This window comes from Blennius ocellaris (genome assembly GCF_963422515.1).
Source record: "Blennius ocellaris genome assembly, chromosome: 6".
Lineage (NCBI taxonomy): Eukaryota > Metazoa > Chordata > Actinopteri > Blenniiformes > Blenniidae > Blennius > Blennius ocellaris.
This window is the reverse complement of record NC_137655.1, coordinates 10489715-10510528: the sequence shown is the minus strand read 5'-3', so window position 1 is coordinate 10510528 and position 20814 is coordinate 10489715. Positions and strand designations below refer to the sequence as shown.

At 39.4% G+C, this 20814-nt stretch overlaps 1 protein-coding gene across 1 annotated transcript in view; it reads left to right on the top strand.

Moving 5' to 3' along the window:
• Window positions 1-20474, top strand: part of stxbp5l (syntaxin binding protein 5L) — a gene marked incomplete at both ends in the record, with an annotated part of 133254 nt that extends 112780 nt beyond the window's left edge. Inside the window, 9 exons of the mRNA XM_080498534.1 lie at window positions 1424-1477; window positions 4117-4296; window positions 11577-11678; window positions 12845-13084; window positions 15563-15926; window positions 18036-18201; window positions 18832-18943; window positions 19093-19313; window positions 20433-20474. Coding sequence (XP_080354660.1) covers window positions 1424-1477; window positions 4117-4296; window positions 11577-11678; window positions 12845-13084; window positions 15563-15926; window positions 18036-18201; window positions 18832-18943; window positions 19093-19313; window positions 20433-20474 — 1481 coding nt within the window. The remainder of the gene's footprint in view (window positions 1-1423; window positions 1478-4116; window positions 4297-11576; window positions 11679-12844; window positions 13085-15562; window positions 15927-18035; window positions 18202-18831; window positions 18944-19092; window positions 19314-20432) is intronic.
• Between the last annotated feature and the right edge of the window lie 340 nt (window positions 20475-20814).

Genomic DNA, 20814 nt, shown 5'->3' with positions numbered 1-20814 from the left:
TAAAATACATTTTACAAAGTGCTATTGCAGCTACTGAGCTATTAAACTGAGGACCCATCTGTGTGTAGCAAGTTTATTATGAGCACATTTTTCCTGTCGTTGTAGCTCCAACACTGCACATTTAAAATGGTCGCAGCAGCATCTGGTCACTACAGCTTATTAGGGGAAGTACACAGACACACAGAACTCATCTGTTATCTAATTACCAACACTAACCCAAAAGCTGTGCTCATACCTGAAATGAATGGAAACAGAAATTAAGTTATTGCTGATAACTTGTTCGTTTGTATTTAAAAAAAAAAAACAGATACATGAGTATGTATCACGGTAGATTATATTATATATATACTATTTTGTAATCAGCCTCCACAAGTCTGCTTTACTCTTTTTTTTTTATTATTATTACCCAACACAGAAGGATTGAAACCTGAGCCAACATTTTTAACAAAGGAATTGCAATTAATTCCTTTGATATTTGTTGTTGTTGTTGTTGTTTGTTTGTTTAAATCCAATTTGACATTGAAATGGCCAGAATTATTGAGAATGTTAATTCATGGTCTTGCTGTTTTCCATGTGTTCATGGAATATACCAGGAGTCATATAAACGCCATCTCTTGTCTTCCACACGTCAAGTTAATCATTCTGCAAAGAAACAATGAAATATTGCCTTCTTTCTGAAGAGTACACAGACTCATAACACCTCAAGTTTGACCTTTGCAGTCTTCTCTTTACTGCAAAAATGCTTGCAAAATGTTTTAACAATTTATTTTGGTCGCCTCCCGTGTCTGACTGTGGTTTGTGTATCGACACCATATGATGATCTGTTTATTTGTGCTTCCATGTCAGACATCCCAGGCCTCAGAAAATCTAATTTTACATGGAAATTTAAGCAAAACAGATCCACCCCTGCCTTCAGTATTTTGGAGAATGCTAAAACCTGAGTTGTGATTCATGTTTAGCATTCAGAGTAATGTTAGTTTCTTGGAAAATGAGCCAGACATAAGAGTCACTATGAATGATACCAGATATAGAGTTATGCCTGTTCCAAATGAGTGATAATGTATTCCTCTGGACAGGTTTTTATTTTGTTTTACTGAGATCCAGTAGCTGGACCCTGCCAATCTGGTGGGGATTGCTGGGAGCATTGGCCTGGGACTACAGTGGAGCATGCATTATGGAATACTGTATGCCTGCTGTGTGCAACTGCACTAATTGCATGTTCTTTGTTCATTGAAGTGAATTTTGTTTTGTTATGGGGGTTTGTTTTTTGTTTGGCATTTTCGTTTGACTTTTATTTTTTTTACTCAAATTACACCAAATCAATTTTTTTTATATAATTTTATTTTTTTTCTTCATTTTTATCTTTTTTTTTTTTCATTTAAAGGGATTAACTGGTGCTTTGTTTCCTATTTTTTTGTTTCAGTAAAGGGACCCGGCAGAAAGTTAAGTCTGCCAACAGATCTTAAGACTGATCTTGGTACGGTAGGCGAAAGCCAGCAGTTTTCACTTGATTTCTTTTGAGTCATTTGGTTTCTGCTTTTCTCATGATTTCTAGGCTTTTGTGTTGTATTAGTAGCTTTATTTCTTTCACATTCGAACTTTCTTCTTTCAGTTTTCTTTTCCACTCTCCTGTCCAACCAGCCCATGAGATTATTGGCCTGAAGCGTCCGTCCATTTAGACCCTTTGACGTGTTTTGATTTTGATAAAAATCTTCTGTATTTGTTTCTTCTACATTTTGCAAGTGTTTATAAAGGTGATTTGTAACTCATGCCCATATCTAAATTTGAGGCTTTCTATCGCTTTTATCATGATTGGATCATCCTCTGATTTTGACACAACCTTTCCTCCATTGACAGCCTTGCTCTGCCGTATTGGATTGCTCGCTCCCTCTCTCACTGTAAAGTGACCATTTCTATCTTGAACAGTCTTTCCTCCATTTTGACTGAATCATCTGCATTACAGATACAGACCCTTCCTCCTTCTCCCCATACATCTCTAACTGCTACATACGCATCGCAACCTCAGGTTTCCCTTCACTTTCCTTCTACAGTGTCACACATGCTGCCCAGTCCGACAACTTTTTGCTTCTCAATCACAAAATGCGCCACCGCCTCTGTATTCCTGTGACTTGTCTCGTTTAGTGTCTTCTTTAAAAGTGACTTCTGCAGCAGGGAAAGAACATGATTTTCAAAATTATACCTGATATCAGCTACAAGAGAACACTTTAGGATATGTACGTTTTTCATGAGGCGCAAACAGACTTCTCTACAGAGTCTGCTGCATATAAAAGGGATTAAAGTACATCATAGATTCTGTCCTGTTGAGTACATACAATTCAAACCTCCTCACGGCAGCCAGCTATGACGATAGGATTGTGTGTGTGTGTGTGTGTGTGTGTGTGTGTGTGTGTGTGTGTGTGTGTGTGTGTGTGTGTGTGTGTGTGTGTGTGTGTGTGTGTGTGTGTGTGTGTGTGACTAGTCTTGAGGGATGCAGTAATCTATGTAGCGGATCCACTGCCATTCTCTCTGCGCCCTATCAGTTGTCTTCATGATATTGTGGGATAAAATGACTGACTTACTGCTTGCCTGATGGAAATTCACCACAACACAACCTAAAATAGGCGAAGAGCCAAGCTCTCATGTGGCTCTCACATTATTTGGACCCTTGCAGGATTCAATCCCTGTGCAGGCTCGGTGCCCCCTGCTGTGTAAGTGGGTGAGTGTTGCAAACAGCCTGAGCAGCATCCCGGTGGTTTTCATCTTCTCTTTGGAATTGAATCACGTGAGCAGCAACTGGATGAAGAGGAGACGAGTATTCACATGACAAATGTTTGATCAGTTGCAAATAAAGTCAGTGTCCTTACTGCTCATTCGCATACAACACTCCATCCTCATGTTTGTTTTTATTTCTCAGACAAAGTCCAACAACAAATTATTGGATGTCATATGACCTTCCTTGCAAGCACAAAAGCCTTTAACCTTGGTTTCACTGCCTGGAGGGTGCAGTTAAAGAAAAGGGCAGTATTTTATTTCCTCTTCTCTCCAAACGAGAACAGGAGCACTCAAACATGGGCATCATGAAGTGGTTAATTACAGCTGTCTCGGCTACACGTTTGTAACCAAAAAAGAACAGCAAAGTGCACCCAGTACGCACAAACCCGCTCTTATTGTCATTGTGTCATTAACAGGGTTTGTTTCTAAACAAACTGTTTTACTCGCATACCCTCACTTCCACAAGCGTTGTGATTCAGAAGAGGACAAAGCTCCCAGAAAACATTCTCCCTGAGGGTAGGCTGCCGGAAGACCACCATTTCACAAAGTCACAAGTGTTTTCATGCCAGGACATGCTGTCGGTGACTACAGCCCAGCGATACTGAATACTAATTTGCATTAAAAGGTGGGGGGGGATACTTTTTATCTTTTGTTTTGGTTTTTTGTTGTTTTGACCCTCGTTCGTAACTTTTCCACTGTCATAAAGCAGTGTGGCCTTGAAAAAAAGTAGTAAATGGTTTCTCCTTAAAACAAGACTTTCTAATTATCCAATAAAAGGGGACACAAAGTGGAGCTTGACTAAGCCTGTTATATATGTATGGTTTTATATTTTCTTTGTTACACAGACTGGATGAAACTGCACTCACAGATTTCCTCTGCATTTTCCTTTCCTTTCTGTAGCCCAGCATCTCTTTCCTCCTTCCTGCACAAACTTTACCTTCAAGCCACTCTTCAATCCTTTGGTCACCCATTGTCCCTTTTCCCCTCACCATCATCTAACAAGCAATTAACCAGATTTCCAACATCAGCTTGCTCCTCTTACATGATAAAAGAAAAAAAAATATCCATCTTCATGGGTTATATAGTGTAATAATGACTTACAGAAGTGCAGTTTTCAAACTGATGGTTGTAAAGTTCCAATGGGTTAGGAAGACATCAAAGATTATCTCTGACCTCATTGTCAGATATCTCAGTTATTCTCCTGTTCATTAATTCAATTCAAAATACTTTATTAGACTAAACTTGTGAATATGGATATTGCAGCCAGCAGTGGTTTACACTCTGTTTGAAATTTTGATTATTTCCCTCTTTTTGTTGTTTGCTAATGCTTTGCCGTTGTTACAGATCATGTCAATGGACATTGCACTAGCCCCACCTCCCAGCCCTGCTCGGCGGGGAAGCCTCGTGTTCCGATGGGTCCTGAGGGGCCACGGCTTACCCGCAGAGGCCCCGGCCGACCACCCTTCCGCAAGGCCCAGTCCGCTGCTTGCATGGAGATCTCTTTGCCTGTGTCCCACACTGAAGGTGTGTGCTTGTCTTCCCAGCTCCCATCCCTAAACCTCAGTAACATAACCCCGCCTCCTAACAAGTGCATGCATCCTCTCACCCTGGGGTAAGTCAATTGAGGTCTGACGCATAATTAACACAAGGCAAGCACAAGCTAATGCAAGTTAGCATTGTAAAAATTGAGATTATTGCTTGGCTTTGTGAGGATAGCACAACTTTGGAAACAAAAGAATGGATGGTTTGCAGCTTCATTTATTTCTTCATGCAATTGCTTGCAGAACCGTCGTTCCAAACAATAATAAGCCAATTATAGTTTTGAAAACTCTGAAAGACTGTGAAGCTTAAGATTTCTCTATTTGTTCAAGGAATCACTATGGTGGAGTTGAACTGTATCAACCTCATAACTTGATGGTAATATTATAACGTTTCATCCAAATTATTGAGCTGTTAAATTCGGTAAAAATGTTTCCAGTTTCATCACAAAGAAAACAGTCCAAACATGTAGACTAAAATGAACACTATGGGATTCATAGATTTCAGACATTGATAAAACAGCTATTTCGTATCTCCAATTTTAAGAGTAGATAACAGCTACTAATGCTATTGAATCTGTACTCAAAAATCTACATTATTAAATGGCTGGTAACACAAATTAAGCATAGCAAATATCCATATATGTACAAAACATACAGAATTTTTTACTTGCAATCTTATTTCACTTTGTTGTAACAATGCTTTTTGGCAATACAGTGTATCCATTGAAAGGCCTATGTATGTCTCTTATCAATTGCAATGAGATAGGCAGAGATAAGCAATTTTTCATGGGTACAAACAAATAGTTCTGCTGCTCATCCTACAAATGCATCTGTTTCTACTATTGAAACAGCCAGCAGATGTTGAAGATATTGATAAAGTGCTATTTATTTAACATTTAATTCAGCAGCTTTGTTTCTCATTTGTATATCAAACATGTCTGCGGCTTGCATTAGCATCACCTGACAACATTTGGACATCAGGGTCTGCTGCTTCTTAATGCAAGTCAACTCCTCTTGCATTCTGTCCATTAAATTGTTGTGTGTCAACCATGTCGCAGGCCTGAAGGTTAGTCTGATATAGAATTGTTCAACCAGTTTTTTCTTTCAGTTTCTTTTTTTTAATTTGTTTTATTCAAGTGCGCTGATGGGTCTTTAATGAATTCAACTGTTTTCTTTCCCCAGTAAGGTCTAGTGAGGTAACATTTCTTGCTCTTTTGTTGCAGATCCAATCTCTTATTTTTGTTTTCATGCAAATAACAAAACAGTATGAAGTGTTTTACATAGTGTGGCCACACCTCCCAAGTATCTCTTAATCCAACTAACCACAGCAGCAAATCTTCTCTTCATATCATAATCCAAAATATGAACTGAAACATCTTTTTTCTGTGAGCTCACTGATACAAATGGGGAAAAATACAAATACTTTTTCACTCTGGCTTTCGGACATTTTCACTGACAAATCTGGTGATTTTCTTTCAATTTGAACTCTTCACACTCTGACGTACACGCCTGAAATATAAATTTCCCTGACAGCGACTTCATATCTCTTTGATCACAGCAGCAATGTGTGTGTATATATATAATTTTTTGTGTGTGACACAAAAGAAAATGTCCCTGTTCTGTGCGTGCATGTGTCTGTTTCTGAGTGTGCAAAGCTAAAATGCTATTATGAATTAAAACAGCTGATAAATCAACTAGTAGCACTAGTCCATCCCCCACGAAAACATATTAGTTTTAAAGGCTTTTCAATGAGGTGTATTTTTTTCCAATATGTCTTTACAGATCATCTAAAAGCTGAGACAGTCGATGTGCTATCAAGTGAAATTGAGCAATATCATTACAGTTGTGAGACATTGACTGCTGACTCCACCAGAACTGTATCAGCACTGTATTTTATTTTTTTTACTTACACAGACAGTATTTGTAAATCGTTGCACTTGCAGACATCAATGCAGATCATTAGTTTACTTTAAATGAGCAACACACTCAGGCACTAGAATTATGTCCATATCTTTAATGTTAACAAGGGCCCTGATGTTGCCTTTGAAGTTGTCTATCTGTGCTGATTCACGTGGTCCAATGATAATCTCATGGTGGTAAAATTGAGGGTGAGGATAGCTGGCCAAAAAGGCTGCAGGTGCATGAATAAGATTTAAGTGTGTGATCCTTATAAACTGCCAGAGTAATGATAGGGTCTGACGGCAGAGCACTTGTTTGACACTGCAGTGCTCTAATTTAAAGTGTGAAACAGATTGCAGCAGATCGTCATATAGACTAGCTGTGCGTTGTGTGAGTTCATTTACATACGTGTCAATCAAGGTTTTCCTGGTGGTCCTAAAGGCACCACATGCGCTGAATTGCCAGTAAATACTGCTGATGCATAGTAAAACCTGAGGAGAATTCGGGGGGCTGATTTCTCTGTCGTTGTCCAGTCACAATCTGCTTATAATTCTTTAAGATTCTCAGGCAGGTCACGGCAGGCTAATCCCTCCTTTAGAAACCCAACATTGTTACAATTCTCAAAAATGTCACAGTAACTGCTGCCACCCAGCACAAACGTCAGCCAATAAGTGACAGCAAATGTTGGCAGCTGCAGGGGAGAGTATGTTTCCACTAATGCATTTATCCAATGCTTTAAAATAATTTTGTATTTGTTTTTTCGTTTGTTTTTTTAATTACTTTTTTTACCTTCGTAAAATCCTTGAAGAGTCATGGCTGTGATACTGGTGCAAATCTTCACTGAAAAATAAAAAACAGTCTGATGTGGGGCTGCTGTTGAGTCGCAGTTGACTCTTTTACAGCAATTCTGCAATTACATTCACACTGCTATCTTCATCGACCTCATTATACAACAGTGTCCTGGAACCAAGAGGGAGACCGTTTTCCATTAGCATTAGCATGAGATGAATGTTTTATCAGAGCGTCAGCCGAGGCTACAGGTGCACCATCATCCAGGCCAGTCCAGAATTGTTCTTTTCCATAGCTGATTTAATGTACTTACAACCTCTGAAAGTATTCCAAGAAACTTAATGAGTTACAAGCATCGACATTCGTATTTTTTGGAGAGGGCTCTGGCCTTCTGCCTGATCGTAGCTTTTCCGTTGTGTCAGATGAGGACAAGTTTTTAGAAGGGATGACCACCTCCCTCTGTGTGCCAGTCGTGAAAAGCTTCCTCTTGCCTGCGATCAATTTTCCGTTGTTATATCCTGTCTGTTTCATATCTGTAATGCATCAAATCTATGATGTTCCGTAGCCAATATTAATTTCCCTTTTTTGTCCTTGTAGCAACCAAATAATGTAATAATGCCCAATACTTTGGACTATTTAAATGTAATGAAACTAAAAGTGGACTAATTTTCCAATGGTGTGGTAAATTATTTGAGCCAATAGCATAATCATATTTTGCCATTAATTCATCACATTATGGGCTAGTTATAACACTGAAATAGTATTTTTTTAAAACTTACATGTGAAAACTGTTCAGTAAAAGCCCTGTCAGTAAACCACTGCTTCTTTATTGTTACTGATTATTCATATACATAATTAGGTAGCACAATATACTAGGGACAAACGGAAGAGAATTCATTGAATGTACGAATGTAGTGACTGTCTTTCAATAATGATTGTATTTTTTCTTGAAATTCTCATAATAATAATAATAATAATAATAATAATAATAATAGTACAAACTTTTATTTCAAGGTGCCTTTCTTGGTGTTCAAGGACACCGTATAATGATGGGCTTGAATGCTAAGAGGAGGATTTTGAATTGTAGGTGGAACTGAACTATATATATATATTTACTTAATGGGGATTGGGAATGGTTGCATTCAGTCCAACCAGTGATTTATATCAATATGATACTCATGTGGTCCCCCTTCATTTTTTGTAATTGTCTTCCCCCCCCAAATTTGATTACCCTCCCTCCAATTATGGAGTTAATTTCTTTTTTTAAATACCAGCTTCCCTTTATATTTTTCACTTTCATTGCTGTTCACTCAGTCAACTGAGCAAATCCTTTCCAGTCTGGACACACCACCAGCTTCAACTTGTGCCACCCTCTGAAATGTCAGTGTCAACATACAGTACTACATAACCTAATTGGCAGCTTGCCGCGATCTTTGAGCCCTCTCATGCTTTCAGCACTTTCTATAGTGTGCTGTGTAATGAATGTTGTCGCCGCTGTATATCACTTTGCAACGGAAGAATATTACAGCTGCCATATGATTCAGCGAAATCCGACAAACAGGGAAGACTTTCAATCATTTATAATTGGAACTCATTTGCAAGCTTAATCAAAATGTTCCAGTATATGTATTTGTACAAGTACATAAACAGCACATGATATATGTGGACATCATTTTAGGTTGTCTGGACCACAATAAAAAATTAGTTTGGGTCATAGGATGAACATGAAAACATTCCCTTAATAAATTACAGTTTGTATTTTTGTGCTCAAACACTAGTTTGTTGTATATTTGTTGGGTATGAGCGATCATTTTGCAGACTCACAACCAGTTTTCCATACTTTAGAAGAGTGACTCATAAAGACCTTAGAGAGTAAATGAAGCAATTGTTTTAAGTAATAGAAACAGCCATAGATTATAGCTGCAATAATGTGTATTTAGAATGAGTCAACAGTCAATTTTTCTCAGCAAACTCCTATCTGTTGCCTACCTTTGGTGCTGTTCGTTAATCGGTTGCACTGGATTACCACAGTGAAGAGCCAGCAGGATCACTGGAATAATTAAAGGTCAACAAGCAGTGCTAGAAATGAGGCCGGTGTTAATGAGGCCTGCATGCCAGGCAAGAAGACAGAGGAGGGAATTGGCAGGGGGAGACAGACTTGTGTTACAGTAAACATTTTCATATCGCCTATCCTGGTTAGGCAGAACAATTATTAATTATTGAAGAAATAGTGGAGGTAGGTGTTGAATTTGTTTCTGGACATTAACTTGAGCTGGGGTTTCTTAAAATATAAATCGATAAGTTATACAGGAGAATAGATTTTGGTATTCCCAAATGTTAACCTATTTTTACCCACAATACTTTTATACAGAGGCAAGGTTTTGCAAGGATGGGTGGATGGATAAACATATAGACAAATGATATCCATCTGATAAGATTGATACAGAAGGTGTGGTCCATATCAATATATCAACGTGTGCAATACGCCAAAATAATGAATTTTAAATACACCAAAAAATGTATCAACCAATTAAAAAATGTATCAATTGACAGCCCTAATTATTACATACCTTAGGGCCACAAAGAAGAAGTTAAACATGACAGCTGGTGTAAATTACAAGCAAGAGGAAGAGCGTGGTTATTTGAAGAAAGCACAGATGTTAGCAGCATCAACTTGACTGCATTTATTTCAGATCATATTGTTATTACAACACTCGAAATTACTACGTATTGCATTTTTACCTCAAATGATTTAGCCCTTGTAGATTGATACAGTACACACAATAGATATGATATAGATTTAGTAGATGTGAGATACAATAGGTATGAAATACAGTATGATTAGATATAGTAGATACAGACAGTACATTTGACATACAGTGAATGTGAGATACAATATATAGACCTATATATACTGGTTTTACAAACTAAACTAACATATTTCTCTGGTACCACACCATAGAAGTGAGGTGACTTGCTGTGAATACCTGGACTAACCCTCCGGGCCAGACTCATAGACTTACATCCATGTTTGAATGCAACATGAAAATGATAAGCATGGCAGCAGTGGACCTGTTCCTACAATGCTTGCTGACATAATGAGTTCCAGATGGAGCTCTGCTGTTATTGGCCTACAACTAATAGATACAATTCGACAGTTTAAGGTCAACAATTTTTCAGTAACCAGCAAATAAACTCTGAAAAATAATGCGAATATCTTACTGCACGCATCACTTTGTGTTAACCCATGAACACTTGTGCATGTTTGCGGAAAATGCAAACATAACTTGACCATTTCAGTTCATGTATTTGTCTATTTTAATGGGACAGTGCATATAAATGTACAAGACAACTTTTCACGAGGTAAATGTTAAATATGTTGGATTTAGCACATGGCTAATTATTGCACATTACCTTTCTAAAGACCCTGCATACAGGAAGGAGCACGTATGGTCACATCAAATCAAAGCGTAAATGGAGGAGCAAACATTCATGAAGGCAATGCATGCAGATGTCACCCCAGTTCTTCATGGGTTGAAGAGAAACTTGGCACAGAGCTGTATTCATAGTCATCAGCAGTGAAGATGGAGGTTGAGCCTCTTCTCCAGGTGTCTGTTTGTCTCACTAAAGTGTGCGTGGGTGTCTGTGCACATACCAATGTATAAATCCAGCACTTTTGTCCGTCTCGCCACTTCACATTGTCTGCCTTCCCTTATCGAATTCCCAACATTGCCTCGCTTGCTTCTCGCCCCACCATGAGGGCCCTCCAGGGGTCCCCGTGTCCTGTCAGGGTAACACTGTGCCTGACTTTCATTAGCCAGCACCCCACAGGCTCTGTCACACAGCGTAAACACACCCGGCAACACACAGCAAAAAACTGAGCTGCTGCTGCTCAGACTTAAGGCTGTATTTTATTATTATTATTATTATTATTATTATTATTATTATTATTATTATTATTATTATTATTATTATTATTATTATTATTATTATTATTATGACTGCCAGCAGCATTGTACAGCATTGTTGTAAAGATATCCGGATTATAGCAAGAACCTTCTTTATATCATGATGCTGCTCTAACACTGTGGTGAACAAAAGAAGTCAACCAAAGAAGAGAATATCTTCAGTCTTAACAGCATCAGCTCATCTCTAGAATAGACTGCTTGGCTCTGCTTTGTAACCAGTACTTCGTCGAGGATCCGCTCTACAACTAACACAATCAAGCAGAATCAAGACTTCAGTTGTCGTGCTGTTACTCCTCAGTGCTGTATCAGAGTCAGTCACAACATTCACAGATGGTGCAAGATGTGGGTAAAGGTTGTGTGGCCACTCGTCTTTCTTTTTCAGTCTTTTGTATGTTTTTGAAGGTATTTTTTAAAACACTCAGCTGCATCTTTCTCTCTTTCTTTTTTTTGTCAATCACCGGTACTGCTGTTCATCTGTCTGTCTCATCTGTTTCTCGGTCCGGTTTTGGCCACACCTGCCCATGTGTATATATGTGTGTTTGTTTCTTTGGGTTCATGGCGGGTGGTTGTTTGTTCTATGGGCTTCATGTCGTGGGGGTATAAGTAGGGCATGCGTCCAGGAGGGCAATGCTTCAGCAGTTACACGGAGTCACTATGTACTCACATGACGAGCACCACACCACCGCCTCCTACTGCTGGAGTGAGAGAGGTAAGGGGGCTTCGGCCACAAACCCACCAACTGCTGTCCTGCAGACTCATTTACGTCCGTCAGTCCGTCCGTCCGTCCGTCAGAGTGTCAGTCCGTCCTGTGGCCCTGTCTCTTCTGAAAAAAAGAAGAAGAAAAAAACACCCACATGTACCTGCGCTGGTCTTGGAAGGTGGTGGGCGTTGGGTAATGCCACACTGAATGCTATGTAGGGCATCATCCTTTTTGACATGTACACTGTCATTAAATAGCACATGCACTATGTTTTCTTCTCATGTTTAATTTATTGTCTTTATTTAACAGAGACAACACACAAGTAAGCACTGTCGATTTTATCCGTAGAAATTTGCCGCCTACCAATTTCAGATTGTGTCCATTGTTGGGCTTTTAGAACTGTGTTCAAACAGTCTAACAGAGTAATCGATTAAACAGGGTCGCTTGGTAGATCCTCTCAAAAGGCTGCTCAAAAAATGCCTCTATTGAGCAACTGTCAAGATTGATAAGTGTACACCAGGCTTGGCAGCCATCTGCAGTTGCTGTTACATAAAGTCTCCACTTTGTGTGACATTAGGCCAGCAACACAGCGCTGCACATTTCCTGGCTCTGAATAATTCAGAAACGCAGCGATACAGAAATACTTTTCATGATGGCAGTACACAATGGCAGGCCTGAATGTGAAGCACTTAAATAGAGCCAGCAAAGTTTTTGAATGTGTTTTGTGTGCGTGTGCGTGTGCGTGTGCGTGTGCGTGTGTGTGCGTGTGCGCGTGCGTGCGACCATATCTGTTCAATTGTATTTATGTAACAAATGATCACCTCACTTCCCAGTATATTGCACCTATTCTTCAGAATTTTAAATCTTATATGATATGCAGACAATCCACGTTAGTCTTTTACAATATTTATCTTTTTATCTCTCCTCCCTGTATTTTCTTTTTTTTTTTTTTTTTTTCATTTTAACTGCTTGTGCACTCACACCTTCTCTCCTCTTTCGGCCTCATCAGGTTTCTATTTACTCTCACCACTCTTACTTCTGCCATAATTTCCTATTTACAACACTTTGTCCTCGTTTTTTTTTTTTCTCTCTTTGTACCTTCCTTATTTTGTCATGGCGTCACGCTTCTCTCCACTTCTTTCTTGCCCCTGCTCGCTGGCCGCTGCTGCACATAGAGAGTCGTGAGAACTCCTTCAGCCGCTCGCGTAGTTCCAGTGTGTCCAGCATCGACCGGGACACCAAAGAGGCCATCACCACACTGCAGTTTGGAGAGTCCTTCGGACGCAAGAGCGACGCCTTGCCGACTCCGTGTCTGTGGGTGGGCACCAGTTTAGGTGTCGTCCTGCTTATCCCAATGTCCATCCCTACGGAGCAGGAGGAGAGGATGGAGGAACCTGTCACTATTGGCCCCAGTGGTGAGTAGCAGTGGAACTGGATTTGTTTGAGCAAATCCCTCCATCTTCCATTTGGCTTTAGCCAGCTTCAGGCCATGGAGGCGATCCCAGCTGACTCACCAAAGGCAGGGTAGGCTGCATACAGGACAATCATGCACACTCACATTCACACACATGGGAAATATGGAGGTAAAAAATCATCTAAATTCATGTCTATGTACCACTGTGACATTATGCAAAGTGAAACACAGAAAGACCCCAAAGCCCAGGTTTACAGCATAAGGGACATGGAGAGGCAAGAGTACTCACCACTCACTACGATGGAGAGAGAGAGAGATCAAATCAGTGCTGTCAAACATACAACCTGCTGGCCAAAATCAGCCGATCAGAGGGTCCAGTCCAGCTTCTCTATATGAGTGTAACACACAAAGGAAACTTCCACTTACAGGTATTCACACCATTAAGATGGATAACAGATTTAACAGTTTTTAGAGACCAATGATACAGCAGTGAAAACTACCTACTGACAAATGTACGTCCTGAGAAATGGTAGTGTTTTATTAATATTGGCTCAAGAGAAACAAAACAAAACACCGCACCACATAAGATTGCAGATCTTGCAGCAGAATGGCCAATTAAACATATTCAAATCATTTGCTATTTAGGATTTTTTTTTTATATAATTCATGAAAGACATGGATATTTGACATGTTACTGTATTGATCACCAGGAGCCACCGCAGTAATTGACATACTGTTGATTTTGCAGATATTTTGCCATAAAAGAAAAAAAAAATCGGTCAAATATCTTTCATAGCATAATTGCACTTATTTGATATAAAAGGAAACATTGAGAGTTGTCCTGTGTTGTGCTTACATTTTACTCAAGCTCAAATCTGGCTGTATCTAAACTAAATGGACCAAAAGTTCAAGTCAGTGTTCAAAGATGTTATTTGATGAAAACAAAAAGTACAAGCACCCAAACTCTAATGATTAGACTGACAGGTTATAAAAGGCTTTCAGAGAATGCAAGACACACATCATTAAAGAGCACACTTAGATCCACAAAAGAAATTCTAAATAGGCTATCACAATTTTTTAAATCTCATTCTCACAGTGTTTGGAACACTATTTACTTTTTCAGGGAAGCAACAAACCTGTTCAGCCGTGGTGCATTTTCAATCTGGTTTTATTGAAACAGCTATATCTTCCCACCTGTGGCTTTGACACTGTGATAACAGGCAAAATATAAAGCTTTGTGTGGATTTTTAATGTTGGAATGTTCTCTGTGAAAATGGAGTAAATGGACTATACTGCATGCTCTCAATTTCTCGGTTGCTTAACAGTTTGTCATTAAAGTAACACAGCAGGGCATAATGGGAGTGCATTGATTGGGGACTTAATGAGCGCTTTTCAAACTGCTACAAAAACGCAACATGATTAGGAAATGTATCAGTGCAAAATATATGTATTAAAGTACTTTGCATATGATAGAGATTCAGTTATATTGTCATAAGATCAGAGTCAATATGACCTTTTATTGTGAATGTTAAAGATGCATTAATTGATTTCAATAAACATCAACAACGGGACACAGCCTTCTAAGTGTCATCTGATAAATGTTGAATTGTATTCAGGAGATTTGTTTTCAGTCATGTCACACAGTGAAGTTTACTTCCAGCTTGAACCGTGACTGTTTCTATGTTGCAAACAAGCAATTTGTGGAATTGAGCATAAAGCGCACTCACTTTGAAAACCATGGACACTGATCTGAGTAGCGATATAAAACTAGTCATCCAAATTCAGACATGGTCATTTGATGCAATTTGTTTACTCAGACACAGGAGCAAGTTGGCATAAAGCAAAGCTTTTAAAATAATAGCTGTTTGTTTTTTTTTGTTTGTTTGGTTTTTTTTTCTAGAGGAATTAAGTGCACTCTGTTGAGCTTTGAGAAGAGCATTTGATCCGAGCCGAAGAACTCATTTGTTTCAATTAGACCCCATCTGTTGTCATCATGCACAATCTTGAAAATTACTTTCCTCTGAGCTCAGGAGAATTGATAGATAGTATGGTTTATTGTTTTGGACTAAGCATGCCTTGCCACCCACCATAACCATTATCATGTGAAGAGCACAAGGTACAGTTTATAGGGAAAATTACCACATGACTTTAAGGTCGAGCTGCATTGTTCTCCTGAAGGTATAAAAGGTGGTCGTATGAACAGACGTTAAATAATTATTGTGCTTTCTCTCTGTGTTTTTGAATTGCTAACATAGATTGGAGGAGTTTCAATAAATGTCTTTAGTGAGAAATGTGAACACAATTTCCACAAAATGACCTTGTCTCTGTGAACCTTTGTGATTGTTAGAATTACATCAATCTTTCTACAATACTATATGCTTCCAATAGAAACAAGAGTAGCAATGTTTTGCATCTGCTGATTTCTTGGTGTTAGTATTTGTACCTTACTTGTTTCAATCTTTCTTTGAAACTCTCCCAGGAACCGTCCTGATGTTGAAGGGCTCTGTGCTGCGCTTTGGCTTCTTGGATTGCATGGGAGCTCTGATCCAGAGCCCCTACGAGGTTTGGCGGGACCTCAATGCCCCCGAGGACCCCGACAGACCACGGAGACGCAAGCTGGTGAACTTTTCACCCTCCTCTTCCCAGGACGTCTGTGCAGAGGGACATTTGGCTGTGGTGTGCTCTGAAAGGCAGGCCAAAGTCTTCTTGATGCCGTCCCAGTCTTGCCTCTTTGTCCACAACATCACCGAGTCGTCCTTTGTGCTGCGAGCCGACGTGGTGTCTGTGTGTAACAGTGTGTGCCTCGCCTGCTTCTGCGCTAACGGACATGTCATGACTCTCAGGTACGACCTCACGATTAGCTCAGGCTGGCATGCGTTTTACATTCGACTGACTTGATAGACGTGTTGAAATAATACTGGAATGTTTCAGCCAGCATTTGATGGGCTTTATTGGCTTTGACTCAGTCGGTAGAGCAGGGTGTTTTCCAATCCTCAAATTAGCAATTGATATCCCATCTTCGCCTGTCCATCTGTCGAAGTGTCCTTGGGCAAGGCACTGAGCACCAAAGTGCATTCAATTAGTGGTGTGGAACAAGCACTGGAGGGCTATGACTGAAATGACTTCCCTGATGGAGGCTGGTCCAAATAACTTACAACAGTTTCCCTGTTAAAGCTCCAAAAATGTGCCTCATTGTACCTGTTGTTATTATTATGTGATGTTCTTAAGCCTGCCTATATATTGGTAAATATACCTAACCATGGAAAGAACTCACAGTCTGTTGAAGGGTTTTTAAAAAATACATTTTCCAGAGCTCATTTAGCTTTGACCCAAAGAAAACCGAGATTTTTGCATGTTTCTTATATTTGATGTCTTCTTCACATCAAGTTTGATATTGTTTTTGTTAATGCTGTGATGAATTGTGTTCACAGACAGTTGTTTTCACAAGTTTGGTGAATTCATACAGTAACTTTGATTTGAGAGTAATATTGTGATTGTTTTGTTATTCAGAGCTGGTGGTTTTGATAAGTCCCTAATGGACAAGCATTTCTTTTGATTCACTGAGCTTTTTAGCATTTATATTAGATGTTTGCATGACCAGTTACACTCAGGTTTGTTTTTTTAATGAGTGACTACCATTTGCTTCTCAAATACAGTGGCATTGATCAATGTTAATGTAGGACAATTATCAGTGTACCAAATGGGTTGAAAATAAAGTATCCACACTTTTTGGGTTTGCAACCTACCAGGTTCAACTGGCCCATTGAAAAAGCAAATGACACAGGTTTAGAAACATATTAAAAATGGGCAAAACGATTTATGCAGTGTTTACCTATTTTCTAGCTTCTTGTTCAGCAGACTCATTAATTAAAACTCATGAGCTGTGAACAGAATGGCTGCACAGTTTTCACCTGTTTTTAACAATTAAATCATAAAAGCTGGCTCGGTCACACCATCTTCACTATAAACTTGTGGCTGGCTGTGTCACATACCCACCTCAGGAGTAAATGTGCCAAAAAATAACCCCATCTGCATTGTGACTTGCGTATTCGCTGCTCTGCACAATCAGATTAACGAAGCATTATTTCAATGAGACACAATCTACCTACCGCGAGCTGACAAAGGGCGCCTCTGGTTCAAATGACTTTCACAATATTACATTACAAGTGTCCCTTTTATCCAGTAAGCTATGTATATTCATCTTTATTGTTTCGTTTCAATTATGCCTATATACTTTGTGAATAATTATTGAGATCCCAGCATACTCTCCTAAGTAGACTAGTGTGGGTCAAAGTATTGAACCTTCACATTTAAAGCGCTGGCTTTGATCATTTGAACTTGGATTAAAATTTTAGGAATCTTCAGGAAAAAAAATTAAGTAAAAAAAGAACAAATAAACACTCAATTGTTCAACTGTGTAGGTTGAAGCAAAAGCTTTTACACACCTAACCCATCACAAAAAACAAACAAAAACACAAAACAAGGCTCGCGAGATAACTAATTATATTATTATTTTTACTATGCACATCCAATATATATCATACACAAGTTTTATACAGTATATACAGTTTATACTTGCATATCAAACATATATACATACGTACACATATATACACATATACATGAATGCACATTACATGTACATAATATTAATTAATTGAATTCATTAAATGTGGTGTTTTTATATACAGCATAAAGCACAGGCATTATTGGTATACTGCATTGGATGCAGATTGAACTACTACTTTGTGTGATTCCATGCGATTGGAAAAATATGTCTTAATTTCATTTTATCTCAAAGATGTTTTATCTCTGCTTGTAAGAGCTGTACTAAAGACTAAATGTTTTCTGTCAAGTGACAATACAATCCGCTGACATCACAAATGGGAAAAACATGTGTGGTGTTCTTATTTTGTCTAACCCATCTTTCACTCATCTCATTCTGCCTGCAGTTTGCCAAGTTTAAGACCGTTGATGGATGTCAATTACCTGCCTCTGACAGACATGCGCATTGCAAGAACCTTTTGCTTCACCAATGGGGGGCAGGCACTATATCTCAGCTCCCCCACAGAGGTCCAGAGAATCACATACAGTCAGGAGATGTGTGACAACCTGCAGGTTAGCACTGCATGTGTGTGAATCCTGTTTTGTCTGCCTGTTTATAAAATGGAACAACACCGGTTATATCGCTTTGCATTTCTATGTAGAGGGACAAAAATGTTTTGACTGACACTGGGAATTATCTGGTGGTCTGGTTGTGACTTCATAAAAAGTATCTGTGAAGTAAATGAGCAGAGGCCATTATAGCTGCCCCTGATGAAGCCCGGAGCTGACAGGAGCCATTGAATTTAAATGTCACACTTGTCATATGTGGCATGAGCTGCACTAGTCTCGATGTTGCATATGGTCTTACATAATGTGTATGTACAGTATGTGCATGTATACGCAGGCCGAGTCACTCTCAAACATGGTTGTTCTTTGGAGTCATCTCTGCACGGTCGCGCATAATAAATGAGTGTGCAGGGATGCGATGCTGCCATAGTGCCCTCTACAGGCAACAGTGGATCATTAGCGTGAACAGCAGTGTGATGCAGATGTGCACTGAGGCAGTTTGCAATAAGTCACAAAATAATGTATCATTGAAAATGCATTTGACACTTTACTCTTTCCTTACTGATCATCGGTGCATTATAGGTCAAGTTTGACAAGCATTTAATCAATAATTTCCTCTCTCGTCCTTCCTTGCAGGAAATGCTGGGGGAGTTGTTCACGCCTATTGAAACACCTGAAGCCCAGAACAGAGGGTTTCTAAAGGGATTCTTTGGAGGAAATTCTCATACATTCGACAGAGAGGAGCTCTGTGCGTTCATTCATTATTTTTCTTCTCAATAGAAACTGTTCAATCACAGTATGTGTCAAACCTCCTAAAAGACTCCAAATAAGAAAAAGCTTCTTGTTTTTCTGTTGTTGTTGTTTTTTGTTTGTTTTTTTTTTACCTGACGTTGACAGTTGGTGAGGCAGCTGCTGGGAAGGCTTCTCGGAGTCTGGCGCAGCACATCCCTGGCCAGGGAGGAATTGAGGGCATGAAGGTGGCAGCCAGCGGGGTGGTGGGGGACCTGGCACGGGCCCGCATTGCTCTGGATGAGAGAGGCCAGAGGCTGGGGGAGCTGGAGGAGCGGACCGCCCTCATGATGACCAGCGCGGAAACCTTCTCCAAACATGCTCATGAGGTAAAACATAGCATTATACAAAACGTTCACACTTCTCAAATGTGTACATACTTTTTGATTTTAGTTACTTTTTGATTCTATTTCTATTCTTATAAATCAAAACTGATATCAAACTAGGACAATATATGAATGTTTTTTTTTTCTTTTCATGTCAGTAAAACAGGTCAGGTCATATAGTGAGTATATATTTTTTGTTCTCCTCTTTAAAATGGAAACCAGACAGCAACATATTTCTTAATCATTTATTTTCCTCATAAATCCACAGTGATGTAATCACAGTCACTCAAAATTAGAATATTGGTACCCCTAGATCTACTTTTCAGTACTGCAGTTATGGGATGCATTCCTGGAAAAAAATCCTGCAATTAAAAATTCATTCACGATTGCTGAAATTATTATAAAAAAGACATGACATATTAAAAAATATGAACTGTGTTTTGCACCATTTTTCATCAGACAATTTTCACTGCTTACTTATTGCTGCAGGTCTTTTGCAGTGTCAAACAAAGCAACAAGTCAAATCACCATGTTGACCCCTTGAGATGTAGCATCTGGTTTTCAAATAGCTCCCAACATAACACGATGAAGGAAGTCACAACAGCCAAACTCCTCAAAAGTTGTAATACAAGGGCAAGTTTAATTGCATAACAAGTGATTTGAGATATATGATATCTTACCAGGTTTATTCAGACACTCATACCTTCTGGGTGGTGTATGGTGGGTTAAAGCCATGCTCAAGGGTTCACATGGGATATTCGAGTGGGATCAACTGCTGGCTTTCACGTTCTATATCAGAATTTCTTTCTGGTAAATAACTTCAAGTCCTCTACGGCCCCTAAAGAATCTACACTACTACACCACTACATGGTAGTAACAGTATGTCTCCTTATATGGATAAATGCTCCTGAAGTAAAGCAGAGCTATGAACACTCATTCATAGGCCAATGCAGTACATCATCCATAATCACCTTGGTAAAATGGAAAAAAAGGTGCAAACTATTGAAAAGAGAGATGTTTGTATATAATAGGGATGCTCTGTGTCAGAGGTTGAAGCTGCAGTAACTTGTTTAAATCCTCAAGATTTATGATGTCTGACTTAGTTTTTTTTTTTTTTTACAGCTGATGTTGAAGTGCAAGGACAAGAAGTGGTACCAGTTCTAATAGCAGGACGGAGGGCCGAGAGCTGCCCTCACGCTGCGGGGAGCTTCATTGCCGCGACAGAACTTTCACTTTGAAAATGAAAGTGATTAAAAGAGGGACAAGAGAGTGACTTTGTCTTAACGGCTTCTGGACTGGCTTCACATAGGGCATTGTCACTTTGTCGAATGCCGCAGACGTGCTTGTTGGTGATGAGGACAGAGAGAGAGCGACGGCATTAGATAGCTGCATATGAAAGTGAAAATGTCCTGAGGGTTTGTGTGTGCGTGCGTGCGTGCGGGTGCGTGTGCGTGTGTGTGCATGCGTGCGTGTGTGTGGGTGGGTGGGTGCGTGCGTGTGTGTA